This window comes from Euleptes europaea, chromosome 1 (genome assembly GCF_029931775.1).
Source record: "Euleptes europaea isolate rEulEur1 chromosome 1, rEulEur1.hap1, whole genome shotgun sequence".
Taxonomy (NCBI): Eukaryota; Metazoa; Chordata; class Lepidosauria; order Squamata; family Sphaerodactylidae; genus Euleptes; species Euleptes europaea.
Genome location: NC_079312.1, coordinates 119,196,199 through 119,213,400, shown reverse-complemented (window position 1 = coordinate 119,213,400; position 17,202 = coordinate 119,196,199). Strand labels below are relative to the sequence as shown.

General features: G+C 45.7%; 1 protein-coding gene across 1 annotated transcript in view; it reads left to right on the top strand.

Moving 5' to 3' along the window:
• The window catches only part of ARHGAP44 (Rho GTPase activating protein 44), a 118,395-nt gene that overhangs the window by 80,381 nt on the left and 20,812 nt on the right, over positions 1-17,202 (top strand). Inside the window, exons 6-14 of the mRNA XM_056861437.1 lie at positions 1,979-2,055; positions 7,726-7,843; positions 8,734-8,802; positions 8,934-9,015; positions 10,072-10,199; positions 10,384-10,495; positions 11,981-12,062; positions 13,702-13,782; positions 15,886-15,999. Coding sequence (XP_056717415.1) covers positions 1,979-2,055; positions 7,726-7,843; positions 8,734-8,802; positions 8,934-9,015; positions 10,072-10,199; positions 10,384-10,495; positions 11,981-12,062; positions 13,702-13,782; positions 15,886-15,999 — 863 coding nt within the window. The remainder of the gene's footprint in view (positions 1-1,978; positions 2,056-7,725; positions 7,844-8,733; positions 8,803-8,933; positions 9,016-10,071; positions 10,200-10,383; positions 10,496-11,980; positions 12,063-13,701; positions 13,783-15,885; positions 16,000-17,202) is intronic.

Here is a 17,202-nt window from a genome sequence, read left to right as displayed (position 1 = left end):
ACGTCAGGAAAGAAAATTCCAAGACCACGGTTACACAGCCCGGATAACCTACAAGAACCAATAGGTATATTTGGTTATCAAGCCCATTATTTTTGAATTCTGGTGCTACAGGTAAATGTGCCTGCCTATTCTCTTAGCTATTATATTTCTTTAAGGTGCTTTTCAGACACATTCTCAGCCCAAAGGCTCCCAAGGCAGCTTACAAAACTATTAAAAACAGGGTAAAAACAATTGAAATGCTGCCATTAAAATGTAAACAGCAGTAGTGAAAACATTAAAAATCCATAGCGGCATTTGCATCAATTAAATAATATTAAAATAACAACCAGCTAAAACAGTAGGGCAGTAAAATAAATATATCAACAGCAACTGTAAAGGATGTCCCCCCCTCCAAAAAAAAAAAGATTTCGGCTGGTAAAATACTGTTCAGATACAGACCATCTGAAAAGGTTTCCTGCATAGAAACAAACCGGACTCTTCCCCCCCCCCCCCCCCGTGATGGTTTTAGTGTAGTCTAGCTATGTCCAGAGCTCATGGGAGTATAGTTTGACAATCAAGCACATTGGAGTGTTGGAAGAAATTTCAGACCTTCCCAGGAACTCCGACACACCTGGTCCAATTGACACATTTCAAAGTCCACTTGGAAGTCATGTGTCAGTTGCCCTATACGAGTTATGTGCTGGGAACTTCATGATGTGTACTGAGTATGCATCCATTCCCCAAACAGGGCAAATAGCAGCTCCCTACACTGTTTCTGGTCAAGAAAATGATCCTGAGGGGGAGAGGGCTTTTTATGAAGCCCCTTTTTATGCACTGAGATCAAATCCAAGTCGGGCCTCCACATGCCTGGGAACTAAGTTCCCGTTACACAGCTCTGAAACACATCTGACTGAAAAGCCATGTGCCCGCTGACTGGACATTGTGAATTGGCCTGAAGGGTATTCTGAGTTTGTGAGCACATCTGTCATAACTTACCTTTTCTTCTGTTCAGTGTCTCTGTAACTGAATGTTCCTTGAAGCCCTGAACAAGAAGAAAGAAGGCGTTTTCAAAAGGAAACTTATTTTGCTGGTCTAAAATCCCAATAACACAGAATTCATTGGCCTCTGGGCCTGAACCAAAAGAAATCCTGCAATCCAAGAAATTGAGGGACCTCAACTTTTTGACAAGGGCTATTCATGGCTGCTTGTAAAAATGGATACTAGTCATGATGCCTACCTATTCTCACCAGGATCAGAGGAGCGTGCCTATTATCTTAGGTGCTTTGGAACACAGGCAGGACAACACTGCTGCAGTTGTCTTGTTTGTGGGCTTCCTAGAGGCACCAGGTTGGCCACTGTGTGAATGGACTGCTGGACTTGTTGGGCCTTGGTCTGATCCAGCATGGCCTTTCTTACTTTCTTAACAGGCATTACATTATTTCAGGGAGATAACTAGATTCGAGTCCAGTAGCACCTTAGAGGCCAACAGGATTTTCAGCATATGAGTTTCCAGAGTCAAAGCTCCCTTGACAAAGGGAACTCTGGCTCTGGAAAGCTCATACCCTGAAAATCTTGTTTGTCTCCAAGGTGCTACTAGATTTGAATCTCATTGTTTGGTAAACCAACATGGCTCTCTCTGAAACTATTCTTTCAGGGGTGCATCTGAATGAAGATGTGAATAGTTGCTAAGTACTTCTCTTTGCAGTTTTCCTTCTTTTTCCAGTTAACAAACATTGAACACCCGCATATGAGAAGGCAGCGCCAGAAGTTGCTTGGGGGGGAAGGGAGATACTTAGAGGCTCCTTGAGCAGGGGCTGGGCAGCTCACAGGTGGCCTGTGATCTCCCAGGTGCTGCTCCCAGGTGCTGCTGTTGACTCAGATGTGAAATCCTGAGAATTCACTTTTGTCATATTGGGATTCAGTTAATGGGATATCTTTGGCAATTCTGTGCAGAATTTATCCCTGCTACTTTCTTTTCTTTCTTTCTACTTAATTTCAGGTAGAAATCCCAAATATTCAAAAACAAAGGAAGCACTTAGCAAAATTAGTTCTGGACATGGATTCTTCAAAAACAAGGTAAGAGATTTGTTCTTTCTCAATTGGGTACCTTTTACTATTATTTTTTTAATTAGCGCAATTAGGAAAACCTTTAAAAAAAACCTGGTCCTGGAGAAGATTATAACCTGTGGAAAGCAACACATCAACAGTGCAATCTTTAAAAAAAAGTTACTCCGATCTAAGCCTATTTAAATGAATGGGCTTAGACCAAAGTAACTTTCTTTAGGATTGCACTGTAAGAACTCCCATTGTGAAGAGACTGGCCTGAAATGGGTATGGCCCTTTCAATGAGAAAACCTTCCCTTCCAGTCCTCTATCTGTTGAAAAAGTCTACTTCTTTCCACACAAAGCCCTCTAAGCCCAACTTTGGCTGGGATAGAAATCGAGGTATGTCTAAAAATGAAAAAAATTGCAGGAGTCAGTGAAAGCCCCGTGGCGCAGAGTGGTAAGCTGCAGTACTGCAGTCAAAAGCTCTGCTCACAACCTGAGTTCGATCCCAACGTAAGTCAGTTTCAGGTAGCCAGCTCAAGGTGGACTCAGCCTTCCATCCTTCCAAGGTTGGTAAAATGAGCACTCAGCTTGCTGGGGGTCAAGTGTGGACGATTGGGGAAGGCAATAGTAAACCACTCCATAAACATAGGGCAAAAACACATGGTCGCTTTATCCTCCTTTAATCCCTGTTTCAGCCAAGATTCAGCCAGGATCGAACGTATGCATTTCGCCTAATGTGCGCTCGATCCTGGCTAAAACAGGGATTAAAGGAGGATAAAGCGACCATGCGTTTTCACCCATAGGGGTATTCTTCACGGTGGATTTTGCTTTGGTTTCGAATCAGAGCAAACAATAAACTGATTTAAATAGCTTTTTCATGGCAGCGCAGATTCTCCCCCCATCCCGAGGCATTTTCAATTTTTCACGGGAGAAATAGCGCACTTCTCTGCGCTGCTTACGTCTGCTGCTGCTCATGACTCACCGCTCCAAATCCACCTAATCCCGCCCACTCTTCCCATGATCCTGTGTGTGTGTGTGTGTTGGGGGGGGAGGGTGTCCTGAGAGCAGCACATCCAAGCCAAAACTCCTGTCACCCTTCTTAAGAGAGGCAGCCAGTCTGCTCTGGGTCTCCCTCCAGCCGGTGCGATCCTATGTGTGTGTGTGTTGGGGCGGGTATCCTGAGAGCGGCAAATCCAAGCCAAAACCCCCATCACCCTTCAGAAGAGAGGCTGCCAGTCTGCTCTGGGTCTCCCTCCAGCCGGTGCGATCCTATGTGTGTGTGTTGGGGGGGGCATCCTGAAAGCGGCAAATCCAAGCCAAAACCCCCATCACCCTTCTGAAGAGGGGCAGCCAGTCTGCTTTGGGTCTCCCTCCTGCCGGTGCGTTGCTGTTATAGTGGCAACTCCCCCAGCCAATCACCGTTCTTGGGGGAGGAGAAAGGAGATGTCCCGGGGAGCGAAGCAAACATTTTTTCATGCGCATCTGAGCAACAAAACGCTCTTCTACTGGAAAGTACGGCTCAGAAGTGGTTTGGATTGCCTCTCTTTTAACCCCGCTTATTTTGCTCAGTGGGGGAAAACACGGATCTGGAGTGAATAACCAAAATTTGCCTCCGAGGCAAATCAGCATCGAAACAGCAGCAAATCTTTGTGAAGAATACCCCATAGTCTGCCTAGTAAATGTTGGGATGTGACATCACCCCATGGGTCAGTAATGACCCGGTGCTTGCACAGGGGACTACCATTACCTTTACCAGTGAAAGCTCAGAGAATTCCTCAATTGGTCAGTTCTATATGCCTCCCTCTGTTTCTTTTTTTTCTTCTGGCAGCAAAGGAAGCTTTGGGTTTTTTTTAATTAGAGGATCACTAAGATCCGCCTTGCTGGATCAGAGTCAGAAGTTCCAAAAAAAGAGTGAAGGAAGCCTGACAAGGCTAGGATTGTGCCTTCTCCTTTTCTTCTGTTAGGAGCATGAGTGGCATATGTAGGCTATGCTGTCATCCTCGAAACTCTTTCTTTTGTCAGTATTACTTAATGCTGTCTGGGCTTCGGGGGGGGGGGGGGAATGGTGTGAAAGAATACACACCATAGTCCCCCTGTTTTAGCTTTGTGTCCAAATTGAGTTTGTTGTACTGTGGGAACAATCTTCCCATTTGAGAATGGTTGTAAGCAGCTAACTGCTGTGACTGGAGCTTTTGAGTTAGCAGAGGGGATTTAAATAAAAATGCTTTCAGATTGTAGGCATGGGAGAACTTCCCGCTTCCAGGTACAAACATCTATCTTAGTTCTACATAGGACAGGCTGTAGTGTAGCTTCAGGCATCTCTTCTTTCTTTCTTTCTTTAAAACATTTATTAACCATCTTTCTCCCTTGTGGAACTCAAGGGTGCTTACAGTATAAATAAAACATTATAAAAAATGCAATACAACTCAATAAAAACAACAATAGTAAAACCCATAAAAGTTACACTCCAAATAGGAGTGCCGATAATAAAAGCTGAGTCAATCAAAATGCAGTCCTAAATAAAAACTGTCTGAATAAAATTGTCTTTATCTGCCTCCTGAGATCAACAATGAGGGGGGCCAGGCGCACCTCCCTGCGGATTTGGGAATGTTGGCTGGGGAAACCTGTATGGCTTTCAGGATCAGATCATTGCCCTGAATTATGAACTGGGATAACTTTTGCTTAGTAATGGTTTCACAGCTCCCTCGGCCCAGTAATTATGTGACCCTAGCGGCATGGGAAGCGCTGCAATGCTGCTGTTTCCTGCACAGCTGGATAATGCGGGAAGCCTGGGTCACATGGGAGGACCCAATGCTGAGACTTCTTCCCATGTCAACTTCTGAGTTAATGCTGGCATTGAAAGGAGACACAGGATGGGCCTCCCTCAGTGGATTGGGGATTCTCATACCTCCTTGGCCACAGGGAAAGGAACAGTTCTGCTATAGTCCCCCTGCAACTAGAACCAGCCTTAGCCCACGACTTTAGGGCTGTTTGGGGAGACAACCACTTTTGCTTCCTGTCTTTTCATTTGTGGGAGGATTGGACTTTGCATTATTCAGATCTTTATGGGCATCGGATCTGTGTAATAACCATCGTTGGCCCTTTTTAGATAGCTGGGTAGATTTTTTTTAAGTTTTTATTTCTATCCCACTTTTAACATAACATAAGAACATAAGAGAGGCCATGCTGGATCAGACAAAGGTCCATCAAGTCCAGCAGTCTGTTCTCACAGTGGCCAACCAGGTACCTCAAGGAAGCCCTCAAGCAAGACAACTGCATAAAACTGCATTTCAACCATAAAACCCTCTTGCTGCTTTCTCTGTTTCAACTCTTATTCCTTTGCTGGCTTCAGAATGGCAGGTGCGGGGTGCTGTGATCTCTAGCTCCTTCCTCCTAGGGCTAGATGTTCTGGGAGCCAGGTGCTGCTCCGCTGGTGGCTTAGGGTGTGTTTCCTTCCAGCCATTGCCCTGTTATTCCTGGATATCTAGAGACAGCCATGAGCAGCACTCCCATGTGGTCCGCTGGCCACCACCAAGTCCAGACAAGTAGATTTCATATCCCATGAAGAACTATTGTTGCCTCCACTCTGTGTAGGCCTCTACAACCATGTTGTTTGGTCTTTGAGGCTGTAACAGGCAGGCCGTGTATTCACACATAACATAAGAAAGGCCATTCTGGATCAGACCAAGATCCATCAAGTCCAGCAGTCTGTTCACACAGTGGCCAACCAGGTGCCTCTAGGGAGCCCACAAACGACTGCAGCAGCACCAACCTGCCTGTGTTCCACTGCACCTAATATAATAGGCATGCTCCTTTGATCCTGGAGAGAATAGGTATGCATCCTGAGTAGTATCCATTTTGACTAATAGCCTCCTCCATAAACATGTCCCCTTTTAAAGCCTTCCAAGATGGCAGCCATCACCACATCCTGGGGCAAGGAGTTCCACAATTTAACTATGTGTTGTGTGAAGCAGTACTTCCTTTTACACAGAATACTTCCTTTTACACACAGAATCCTTACTCTGGTAGTAGTCAGCCACCACCTTTGTCATCACATATACTTTCTCTGAACCAAGGCTAGGATGAGTTTGCACCAGAGAAGGGGAGAATTATACCCAGTTTTCCCTCTCTGGAGAGGAATTGAAGCACACTTTGTAACCACACAGGTAGCTGCTTTCCACCCCACCCCACCCCGTTTTCAAGTGGCGTAAGGCCAGAGCTACCTTAGTGTATGGAGAGGGTAGGGGATTCATCAGCAATTCATCACAAACCCATTAAGTACCATTTTGAAAAGTGAATTTAGTGCAAAAGGGAGCTGGAAACAAGGCAGTATTTAGCAAGCATCTCTAATGCATACTTACAGCTCCTGTTCCAAAGAGATGTGCCAGAAAGTGTTGGTACAGCTGATTTCTGATAAAATTTCGGACAAAAGTTCATTATTTTCCTGATACTTTGGAAGGGGTTTAAAGAAGGGGGCTAGGCTTGATGAGTCCAATAAAGGGGGGGGGGGTCAGATGCGCTTTTCCTGCATCAGCGGGCCAAAACCAATTTTTCCCCAGGATCTGGTGGGGATGCATTCAGAACCTCATTTGCAGCAGTGTGCCAAGGGGCTACTTGGGCCAGCTGCATCAGGTTCCAGCTATGAATGGTAGTTGGACCATTCTTACTAGAGGATGTGCTCGTTAACAATGTTTGCCTGAGAGGAGAGACACAGGAAATGTGACAGTGTGTGGAATGGAGTTTTAGCCTCTTACGGTACAGTGCTAAGACTGCATACTCAGAAGTAAATTCCATTGACCGCAATGAGACTTAATCCCTTGTAAGTGTGCTTAAGATTGCAGCCTTAGGCGCACAAAATATCAATAAAGGCATGCTTCTGTTACTGGGGCAATAACAAGATCTTTCCCAGTCTTGGGCACTGCTGTAAAATTGCTTCACTGGTATTAACTACAAACAGAGCTGGATTTGTGGAAGACTAGTCATAAGCATCTAATTTTAGAGTTTCCCATGATGATCCAGGGATATTTTTTCAGGTTTTTTTTTTTCCTTCAGAGGTTTTCTGCTAAGCTCCAATTATTCCATGGCCATTTCATTACTAATGTATTAACTACATTTCAGTGGTGCTCAGATAATTTTTTCCCCATAGGGTTGTTGCTTCTTCTAGAGCAAGCTGAAAATTGTTAATTTTGAATTTGCAGGCATGTCAATTACTGGCTGAGCTAAAACAAAAGAAATATTGAGAAAATGGAGGTGAACCCTTATCAGGATAGCTTAAAACCAGGCAGGTGCGAGCCGTACTTCTGTTTGCGGTCCAGCAGCTCTAAGCTCATCTTGAGGCCAGGTTAGAGAGTACGGTGGATTCAGAACTGAGAGGAAGATGAATGCTGACTTTAGTTACTTGGCGGTGGTGTGCTGACTGCAGCCAAACTGCTTCTACTCAAAATCAGAAGTGCTGTTCCTTTATCTTGGGATTGGGGTACAACAAGAAATGCAACACAACTCTTAGAAAATTATGTCCCATCCTTCTTTCTTGGAAATTCTACTGAGAAGCTGACTAATGCTACCACCTTCTCTAAGGCACTGCTTCACCTTGGCCTGTGTTAGAAGAGCCATCATGTGCTAACCTTATTGATCGGCTCATGTGGCATGAGGCTTGAGCTGTTGCTAATATCGTCATTCTTTTTTTTCCTCCTGAAGGTGGCAGCAGTCGGCCAAGTCATCGGGTTTGTCGAGCAACTTGCAGCCTTCAGGTGCCAAAGCGGACGCTCTCAGGGAAGAGATGGAGGAGGCAGCAAACAGAGTGGAGATTTGCAGGGTATCTTTTTTTTCTCCTATCCCCCATATGGTCTTAAACAGGCCATTCCTGGGCTTTCGGCGGCCGGGGACAGCAGGGAGGAGGCGCCACTGCGGCGCCTCCTAATCCGTTCCACGGCCGCCGAAAGCTCGAGAAAAGCCTTTTAAAGCCCTTTTTTTTAAAAAATGGGGTTTTTCCGCCTCATTGAGAATAGCAAGACTGCACCTGCTAAAAAGCATACGCAGCCTCGCTCTTCTCCCCGCCACGTACCCAGGGTGAAAGGGGACATGAACAGGCAGCCACGTCCCCTGCAACACCCCCCAGAATGCCGGTGCGGGCCTTTACTCTTGTGAGACATTGGTGGAAGGCCCTGTCAGCGTCCCGGGGTTTCACTGCCATGGCAGCACAGGAAGACCGGTGTCTGGGCTTCCCCGCTGGCGTTGGGGCCACTTGCATCAGCGTAAGTAGCCCGGACGCCGGCATGGGGGGGCCCAACACCACCACAACCCCTTCCTGGCCTCCTGAGGACTTTCATCCTCAGAAGTCAGGAATGCGCTGAAGGAGTCATAATCCTTTATGGAAGGTGACACAAGGAAATCCACCATTGGTAACCCATGGAAACAGTATGATGGTGCCATAGGAAATGTTATCATTTGGGAAGGACAGGGTTCACAGTTGTATCTCTTCACTTTCACCTCAGACTGCTGAATATAGCTTCAGACAAGAGGAATTTCTATGTGTAAATTGTGATTTAATTAACCTTTTTTAGGGGTGGGGTGGGTTAGGTTGAGGGTTAATTTGAATTTCCGTAAAAGCAAGATCGTTTGCAGCCCTTCAGTCCTTGCACAGAATTTGAATTATAATATGGCTTATGAATTATAATATGCCCATTGTTTCTGTACTTTCCACAGGATCAGCTGTCAGCTGACATGTACAATTTTGTGGCCAAAGAGATAGACTATGCAAATTATTTTCAGACTGTAAGTAGCAGGCAGTTTGTTGTTGCCTTAATTTTCCTTCCCTTTTCCTTCCTCTACTTCCTCTGTTAAATTTCAGCTGTCTCCAGGCCAAGCGGTATTCTTATCTGCCCCTAATTTTGTCTTTCTCCCAGTTAATAGAAGTGCAAGCTGAGTACCACAGGAAGTCATTAGCACTTTTACAGAATGTGATGCCTCAGATTAAAGCGCAGCAAGGTAAGTCAACTGCAGTTTCTGTTACGTTACCATGGCAATCTGTGATGCCGTGGGCATTTAATGGTACTTTCTGAGGCCCTGTGGTTTCTGTACTTCCCCACTTATTGGTCTCTTCCTACTCAAGTATCAGACGATCCATCGATCCCTCCCTCCCAGTCTGCAGCACAGATCAACTGTGACAGGTTGGGTTGCAAATAGCTACTTGCCCCCAAAAATGGGGGGAAGGAAGTGGAGAGAGGGGGGCACAAAGGCAGAAGCGGAAGAAAGATAACATTACCAAGATGGTTTTCTGGGTTGTTGTCCCCTCTGTAGTCTGAAGTGCTAGAGCTCACCTGGGCTGACTCTGAGTTACAAAAGGCTAAACTTTTAGCAGTCTACTAAAAGCCTGCTGTTGGAAGTGAATCAGACGCATATGGGCTTCATCCCAAGTATAATTGCCACCTATTGACCAAAGGATCTAAACAGCCCTAGCTTAGTAAATATCATTTCAGCTGTAGGCTATGAATAGATTCTGGCGAGCTCAGCGAGTCCATGAGCTGGGGGTTCAGGCACTGTGAGCCCCTGAGAAAATTTTGAAATTTGACTAATTACAGGGATATTTTGAGGCCATATGAAATGGGTATTAGAGCATATTCTAAGGTCAATATTAAGTACTTCAACCCATTGGCTTATGATTCTATCACTAAAATAGCCTTATTTTAATAACAAACACTTTTGTTGAAAAATTTCATTCTTTAAAAAAAAAGTTGCTTCAGGGTCCCTTCAGGATTAGGGGCCCTGAAGCCTAAGCGACATTAGTTTCATAGTAGATCCGCCACTGCCAATATGCGACATAAGACAGCTGACGGACGGTCAACAAGAGCAACGAGGAAGAGATCTCATTTGCCAGAAGTCAGTAGCAATACACAACTTCAAATCAACCTTCAGAATGTCCTCAGGGCTGCGCAAAATAAATCTCTCTAATTGGAGAGTTCTGAAGTTTGGGGCAGCTGCCCACAGTAGTAAGCCAATGCCGTGTCTATTCTTTATGCCTCTTATTTGGACTCTCTTCCACAGAAGCGTGGATTGAAAAGCCCTCGTTTGGGAAACCCTTGGAGGAGCACCTAACAATTAGCGGCCGAGAGATTGCCTTCCCCATCGAAGCGTGCGTCACCATGCTCCTGGAGTGCGGCATGCAGGAGGAGGTCTGTACTAAGGCAGCTGCCTCCTCTCACTGATTTATCCATTCATGTGAAGACCTGGTCACTTCCACATGTCATGTTAGCCAACATGGTACCCAGGGGACCTCGCCTCAGCATTCTGTGTTATCCATACTGCAATTTTGAGCGTTTTTTCCAGCAAGGCTAAGGTTTCTCCCATCTGTTTCAGGGCCTGTTCCGGGTAGCTCCCTCAGCCTCCAAGCTCAAGAAGCTTAAGGCCGCCCTTGACTGCTGTGTTGTAGATGTTCAGGAATACTCGGCAGACCCTCATGCCATTGCAGGTAAGGGAAATGGTTGTCTTGGCATACTAGACTAGCTTTATAGCCAATATACCTTGGATAGATAGACGGATTTGCCAATGTTGATACTCTGTAAATATTGTGCTGTGAAGGCCAGGGTTTTATTTTTGGATCTATCTGTATTGTGGTGGTCAAAATCTTCTGAGGTATAGTTGTGTATTCCGCTGTGGAGAATTGTGAATGCCTTCTTAGCTGAGGGAGTTTTCCCTAAAAGCTTTAGCAGAAAAACCGATTGGGCCGCTGTTTTAAAAAGTCCTTGTTGGATACCTAAGTAGCAGCCAGTTATAGGCAGCTTTCTAATTTACCTTTTCTGGGCAAGAGGGAAGAGTGAGTGGTGCCTGAGCAGCTCCAGAAAGGCCTGGACGACGCATCTGCTTCAATCTGGCTTCAGGCCTAGCATTAGGATGGAGAAGGCTTTGGTAGCTCCGGTGGGCAAACTCTGTTTTCGGTTGGTTAGGGGTTATCCCTGTTTTAGAGACTATGATCTGGCCATTCTGTTCCCTGCTGCAGTAACTATGACTGTTGTATCATGCTTTGCATGGAGCCCGTTCTCTATCCATTACACTCTCTATCCATTAAACTTTGCAGCTCAAGGGGATACCTTCCATACTTAGTGTCACTTGCCCCATATTACTAAATCAGCTGATGACCCCAACCTTTACCACTCATGAGAATTCACGAAGGAAAAAACCCACTGTTTTGTAGTAATACAAACAACCAAGGAAGAATGTAGCGGGAACATTAGGCAGATCATGAGAGGGAAGAATGTAGTAGGAACATTAGGCTGATCATGAGAGGGAGAGCAGGAAGGGTTGCGTCAGTTTTTGGCTCTTGTGGCCCTTTCTTACATGCCCAGGATAATATTGATCGCCACTTTGGGGTCAGGAAGGAATTTTCCTCCAGGCCAGATTGGCTAGGGATCCTGGAGGGTTTTTTCCCCATCTTCTGGGCATGGAGTAGAGGGGGAGGGGAAGGTAGTTGTGAGTTTCCTGCATTGTGCAGGGGGTTAGACTAGATGAGCCTGGTTGTGCCTTCCAACTCTATGATTCACTGTTAGTGTGGATGCTTTTTCTGTTAGGTTTGTTTTGTGCATGGATGAAGCACACCTGGCATGGAGTAGAGGTTACTGGGGGGGTGGGGGTGGGGGAGGTAGTTGTGGATTTCCTGCATTGTGCAGGGGGTTGGACTAGATGACACTGGCGGTCCCTTCCAACTCTATGTTTCTAGCTCCCTACCACACTTGCGTACAGTTGCCTCCAGACAGGAAGCAGATGTTGATCTGAATATTGAGTCGGTGCTATGAGTATATGTGTTTGTGGTCCTGTTGGTTAAGAACTGTTTCAGCAGTATCTGCAGGTATCCCCTGCTGCCCAAAACCGACAGAAAGGCTGCAAGAAAACCTGTCCTGTAGAATTAGTAGAAAGCTCTCTTTGCTGTGGTAGTGCAAGGTCTGTGTTTCTTGTGTAGGGGCGCTGAAGTCCTATCTCCGGGAGCTGCCAGAACCACTCATGACATTTGAACTCTATGAAGAATGGATTCAAGCATCCAAGTGAGTTCTTTTAGGAATTCTCCTTTGGTGTTGTTTTCCCAAAAAGACCTCGAAAATTGGAGAAGATGGCCATTTTAGATACCCTTATTAGGGAATAAGCCCCATGAAAGCCAATGAGATTTATTTCCAGGTAAACATGCACAAGATTGGGTTGCAGGTGGTTCTACTTTTATTCTTCCTCTTTTTGCCGCAGAATATGGAAGGCCTCCAACTTTTGACTCAAGGGCAATGACTACTTTATCTGTGACACTACCAGTCAGTAATGGGCTGATGGCAACATCCCTTTTCAGGGAATTACTAGCAGTTCTATCATGTTTGCCGTATTAGAAGCTGTTCCCATAGAAATCCCTCTTCCTGAATATATGTTAACATTTTTATGTTGTTATGGCTGTTCTCATAGGTTTTAACTAATTTGGTGTAATGTTGATTTTTAAAAATATGAATTATTACTGATCAATTAGCAGCAGCCTTGGGCTGATGAGTGTAAATACCAGTAAACATGCAGAGCTAGTTTGGTAACACGTGAGTAAGCTCCAAGCAACATACCACCCTACAACTCATATGAATGTACAATGCATGTGTATGTGTAAAGTGCCGTCAAGTTGCAGCTGATTTATGGTGACCCCTTCTGGGGTTTTCAAGGCAAGAGACTAACAGCACTGGTTTGCCTGTGCCTTCCTCTGCATAGCAACCCTGGTATTCCTTGGTGGTCTCCCATCCAAATACTAACCCGGGCTGACCCTGCTTAGCTTCTGAGACCTGACGAGATGGGGCTATACTATGCTGCCTTCCCTCCTGTACTAGGCATAGGGGAGCAAAATATTTCAAAGACAGATGAATAATATCTAATTTGGCCACCTTGATTCTCCTAGGCTTTCTCCTGCTTCTCATGCAGAACCCCTAATCCAGACTGCATCTTGAAAACAATGGAATTTGAGTAGGGCTGGAGCATGACGAATGTCCTCTGAGTGTAGGGCCTATCTGTCAAGTGCGTATTCCAACTTCCAGAACATTTCAACAGATTCAAACAATGGCCACACATGTTGGTTTTGTACTGGGAAACTTTTTTTTGCTTCATATTTGGTGCCCACATGAGAATAACTACTCTGCAGGAAAGGCAGGCATTTTGTTCCGGCTTTAAAGCCTGTCCTAAGGCTTCATGACAGTAGGCGTGGGAAATATAGCCCTGAAATCCTACCAGGGGTCGTTGGCTCTTTAAGCTCACCTCAGTCTTCTCTAGAACATGTTCATAAATCATACGTTGAAATGAGATCAGGAGATTGTTGTCTTGGGCTAGGTGATTATGCAAACAGGCCCTCGTTGGGATTATTCTGACATCACATGGCAAGAGAGCAGGGGCTACTTTCCCATCGAGAGGAAATGTGAAGCACCAACAGCCTTCCCAGCAGTGACTGTTCTGTCTGCATCATGACAGATTTCAAGTGTGGAATTAATGGGGGGCGAGCGTGGTTCTTCCCTTAGTGTCTGCCTTTATGGCTGAGCCTGTGCTGCTGCCTCTGAGTGCAGGCAGACGAGGGGAGGAAGATGCTTTGTCCACAGAAAGACCGAATCCCAGTACCCTTAACCCAGGACTGCTCAAGGCTCTGTGCTGTATTAATTCTCCTTTCTTGCCTTTTAGCATTCAGGACCAAGACAAGAGGATGCAGGCCCTTTGGAATGCCCTGGAGAAATTGCCTAAGGCCAGCTTCAACAATCTAAGGCAGGTGTATGCAGCTGAAGGGGCAAACCTTGGCTTTCGTTGATTTTTCACTTTGTGGTTTAAGCTGTGGAACTAAAAGATCCATCCGGAAAGCCACTCTTTCAAGATAACCTGCTGGCGGGGATTGTTGGAGCCGAGGCAATAGAACCGTGTCAACATAGCAGCCTGTAAGGGATTGTAGATCATTGTAAAACATGTGCAAGATACTCTCCTGCTTTCCCTTGTGCGGTAGCTGAAGCCAATTACCTCCAATTCCCAGTAAGATAGTTGGAGATGTTTTCTCCTGCTTGGGAGTGTCAGGTATAGCTGCAGAACCAACATGCAGGACTGCTGAAATATGTGGTATTTCAGCCAAGCTCTTTCAATCCTATGAAGCATCCGTGAGATATTTAGTGTCACATGTGCCTTTTTTGTTTTTGTTTTTTGTGGGGTTTTTTTTTTTTGCCTCCCTGCCCTTTTTTATCAAGAGAGATTGGTGTTTCTAGTTGCAAGAGCCTGTCTGGTTTCAGAGAGTCTATTTTGTAGCTCAATAAAACACTAACTTCCTCTCCTCTGACCTGTACCAAGGAGGAGCCTCCAAGATAAGCATGTCATGGCTTTGAACTCTTGCCAAATCTAAAGCTCCCTTGTTTGTTTTGCTAGAAGGCCTCTCAGTGACAAGCTTGGCATTAATGCAAGCTGAGCCACAAGACCCAGAGCGGTCTGGGGATGCTGTGTTAGAGGACTGCTGGTCCTTCTGATGAAACTTTGGTCTTGGAGGAGGAACCCTTTCCCATACCCAATACTGGTTCTACACAGATAGTTCTTGGTTGACATATCAAAGGCTGAGGAAATTGGGAATGTTTAGTCTGGAGAAGAGGAGGTTGAGGGGGGACATGATTTCTCTCTTTAAGTATTTGAAGGGCTGTCACTTAGAGGAGGGCAGGGAGCTGTTCTTGTTGGCAGCAGAGGATAGGACTTGCAATAATGGGTTTAAATTGCAGGTGGAAAGGTACTGGCTGGATATTAGGATTTTTTTTTTTACAGTAAGAATTGTTCGACAGTGGAATCAGCTACCTAGGGAGGTGGTGAACTCCCGCCTCACTGGCTTTAAGCAGAGGCTGGACAAGCACTTGTCGGGGATGCTCTAGGCTGATTCTGCATTGAATAGGGGGTTGGACTTGATGGCCTGTATGGCCCCTTCCAACTCTATGATTCTATGATCACAGAATGAGCATGTGCTAGAATGAACATATGCAAACATTTGCATACTCTAGGTTCCTTGTGTCCAAATAGAATAGTACTAAGGTTTATTGTCATGTTTTATGTTAGAGAAGGACAAAAATGCCAAGGCACTTGCTGGGTAGCAGAGTAAATTGCCCCGTCCCTCTTTCCTCATCCAAAATGACAGGGACACTACTGGTGCTAAATACATTTTTTCTCCTCTTATGGAGCACAGTAGAGATTGATTAGGGGAGGGGCTGTAGCTCAGTGGTAGAGCATCTGCTCGGCATGTAGAAGGGTCCCAGGTTCAATCCCCGGCATCTCCAGTTAAGGGGACTAGGCAAGAAAGTGATGTGAAAGACCTCCGCCTGAGACCCTGGAGAGCCACTGCCAGTCTGAGTAAACAATACTGACTTTGATGGATCAAGGGTCTGATTCAGTATAAGGCAGCTTCATGTGTTCATGTGATTCCCATCTTCAAGACCTTCCTGGCAAGGTCGTTGTTGGGAAGGTAGATATGTTGTACCCAGTGAGAGCTGCAGCGTCCACCAACATCCATTGAGAGGCAGGAAATTAAGAAGAGGATGTTGTGCTGGCCAGTTTTTTGAGAGGGTTCCTTCCTCTTGGTTCCTACAGGCAGATATTTAAGGTGGCTTATGCAGGCTCCAGACAACAAGTGGTTTTTAGCCTATGATACAGTCAAGTTAAGCATCTCCACATAGCGGTTGGTGCCTGGAGATCATCCGTGAATTTTTCCCAGTGTCCCTGCTGAGAAATGGATGAGGCATTTGCCCTGAGAGAGTGTGGGGCTGGATTAGCATTTGCTGCTAGCCAGTTGCAGCTGATGCTGGACCCCCCTCACTCCACTCTAACGCTCAGCGTTCTGGTTGTCTCTTGCAGATACTTGATCAAGTTCCTTGCAAAGTTAACAGAATACCAGGATGCCAACAAAATGACACCAAGCAACATAGCCATTGTCCTGGGGCCCAACCTTCTGTGGCCTCAGACAGAAGGGTAAGAGGGTGTCCTGCAGAACTCTGCCATTCAAAATGCTACCCAAAGTAATTTGGGGAGTGGGGGAGTGGATGACACAGTCTAGTCCCAGAATCTGAGTTTTCAAGTATCTATTATCTTTGCATTCTTTGATTTGTTCTATTCACAAAACTTAGATTATTTCATTCATTGTATGTGAATATTCCAATGATTTTGTCAAGGGATGAGGAACTATAGGAAAACAGGGATCCCATATGAATTAGTAAGTATGTGACAGATAGGGTTGTAGTAAGTATGTGACAAATAGGGTTGCCAACTCCAGGTTGGGAAATTCCTGGTGATTTGGGGGTGTGGCCTGGGAAGGGCAGGGTTTGGGGAGGAAAGTGACCTCAGTGAGGTATAATGCCACAGAATCCACCCTCCAAAGCAGCCATTTTCTCCAGGGGAGCTGATCTCAGTAGTCTGCAGGTCAGTTGTAATTCCAGGAGATCTCCAGGAATCCAGCCAGGAATCTTTGTCCAGCCAACCAGGACAAGGGGATGAGGAAGGCTCTTTTCCCCCAAATACCTGATGTGGCAGAGGAAGACAAGGGTGGCATCAGCATTGAGATTAACAGTGTCAGCTTGGGCAGCAGTAGTTCTGGTGCTTTTGTGGTGGAGGGGAGATTTACAAAGAGCGTCAGACATTCCTTTCCGACTCCATCCTATGGAGCTCCATTAGTATAAAATGAGATATGAGAGCCTAGGGATTTGTCTCAACTCTTTGGGGTCGGCACACAAACAGATCAGAGGGCTGAGGAAAACCTTTTAAAAAGACGTTTGCCATTTTGTGTGTGTGTGTGTTTTTTTAAAGTGGGAAATGGCTATTCCTCTTGACTTCAGTGGCGTTCCAGACATTCGGACGTTCTGGATATTTTGCAGTACTTCCCGAAAGTGTCCAGAAGATAATTTGGGACAGCATCTTGTTTTTCAGAGGTGGCAGAGCTTGATGAGGTTCAGAGATCAGCCTTCTGGGAGGAGGAGATAGAAGAACCTGGGCACAGACGAAGGGTATTGCATGGGTGGTATGTAGGGGAGAACGCTTCCTTGAATTAGGAAATTGGACAAAGATCTCTTCCAGTCCCATGATTCTTCAACTCATTTTGGACTTCCTGGCCCTCAGTGAGCTCTACCTCAGTGCCCTGATTTGTTGTCTTCCTTTTCCCCCATTCTCTTCCCCCCTCTT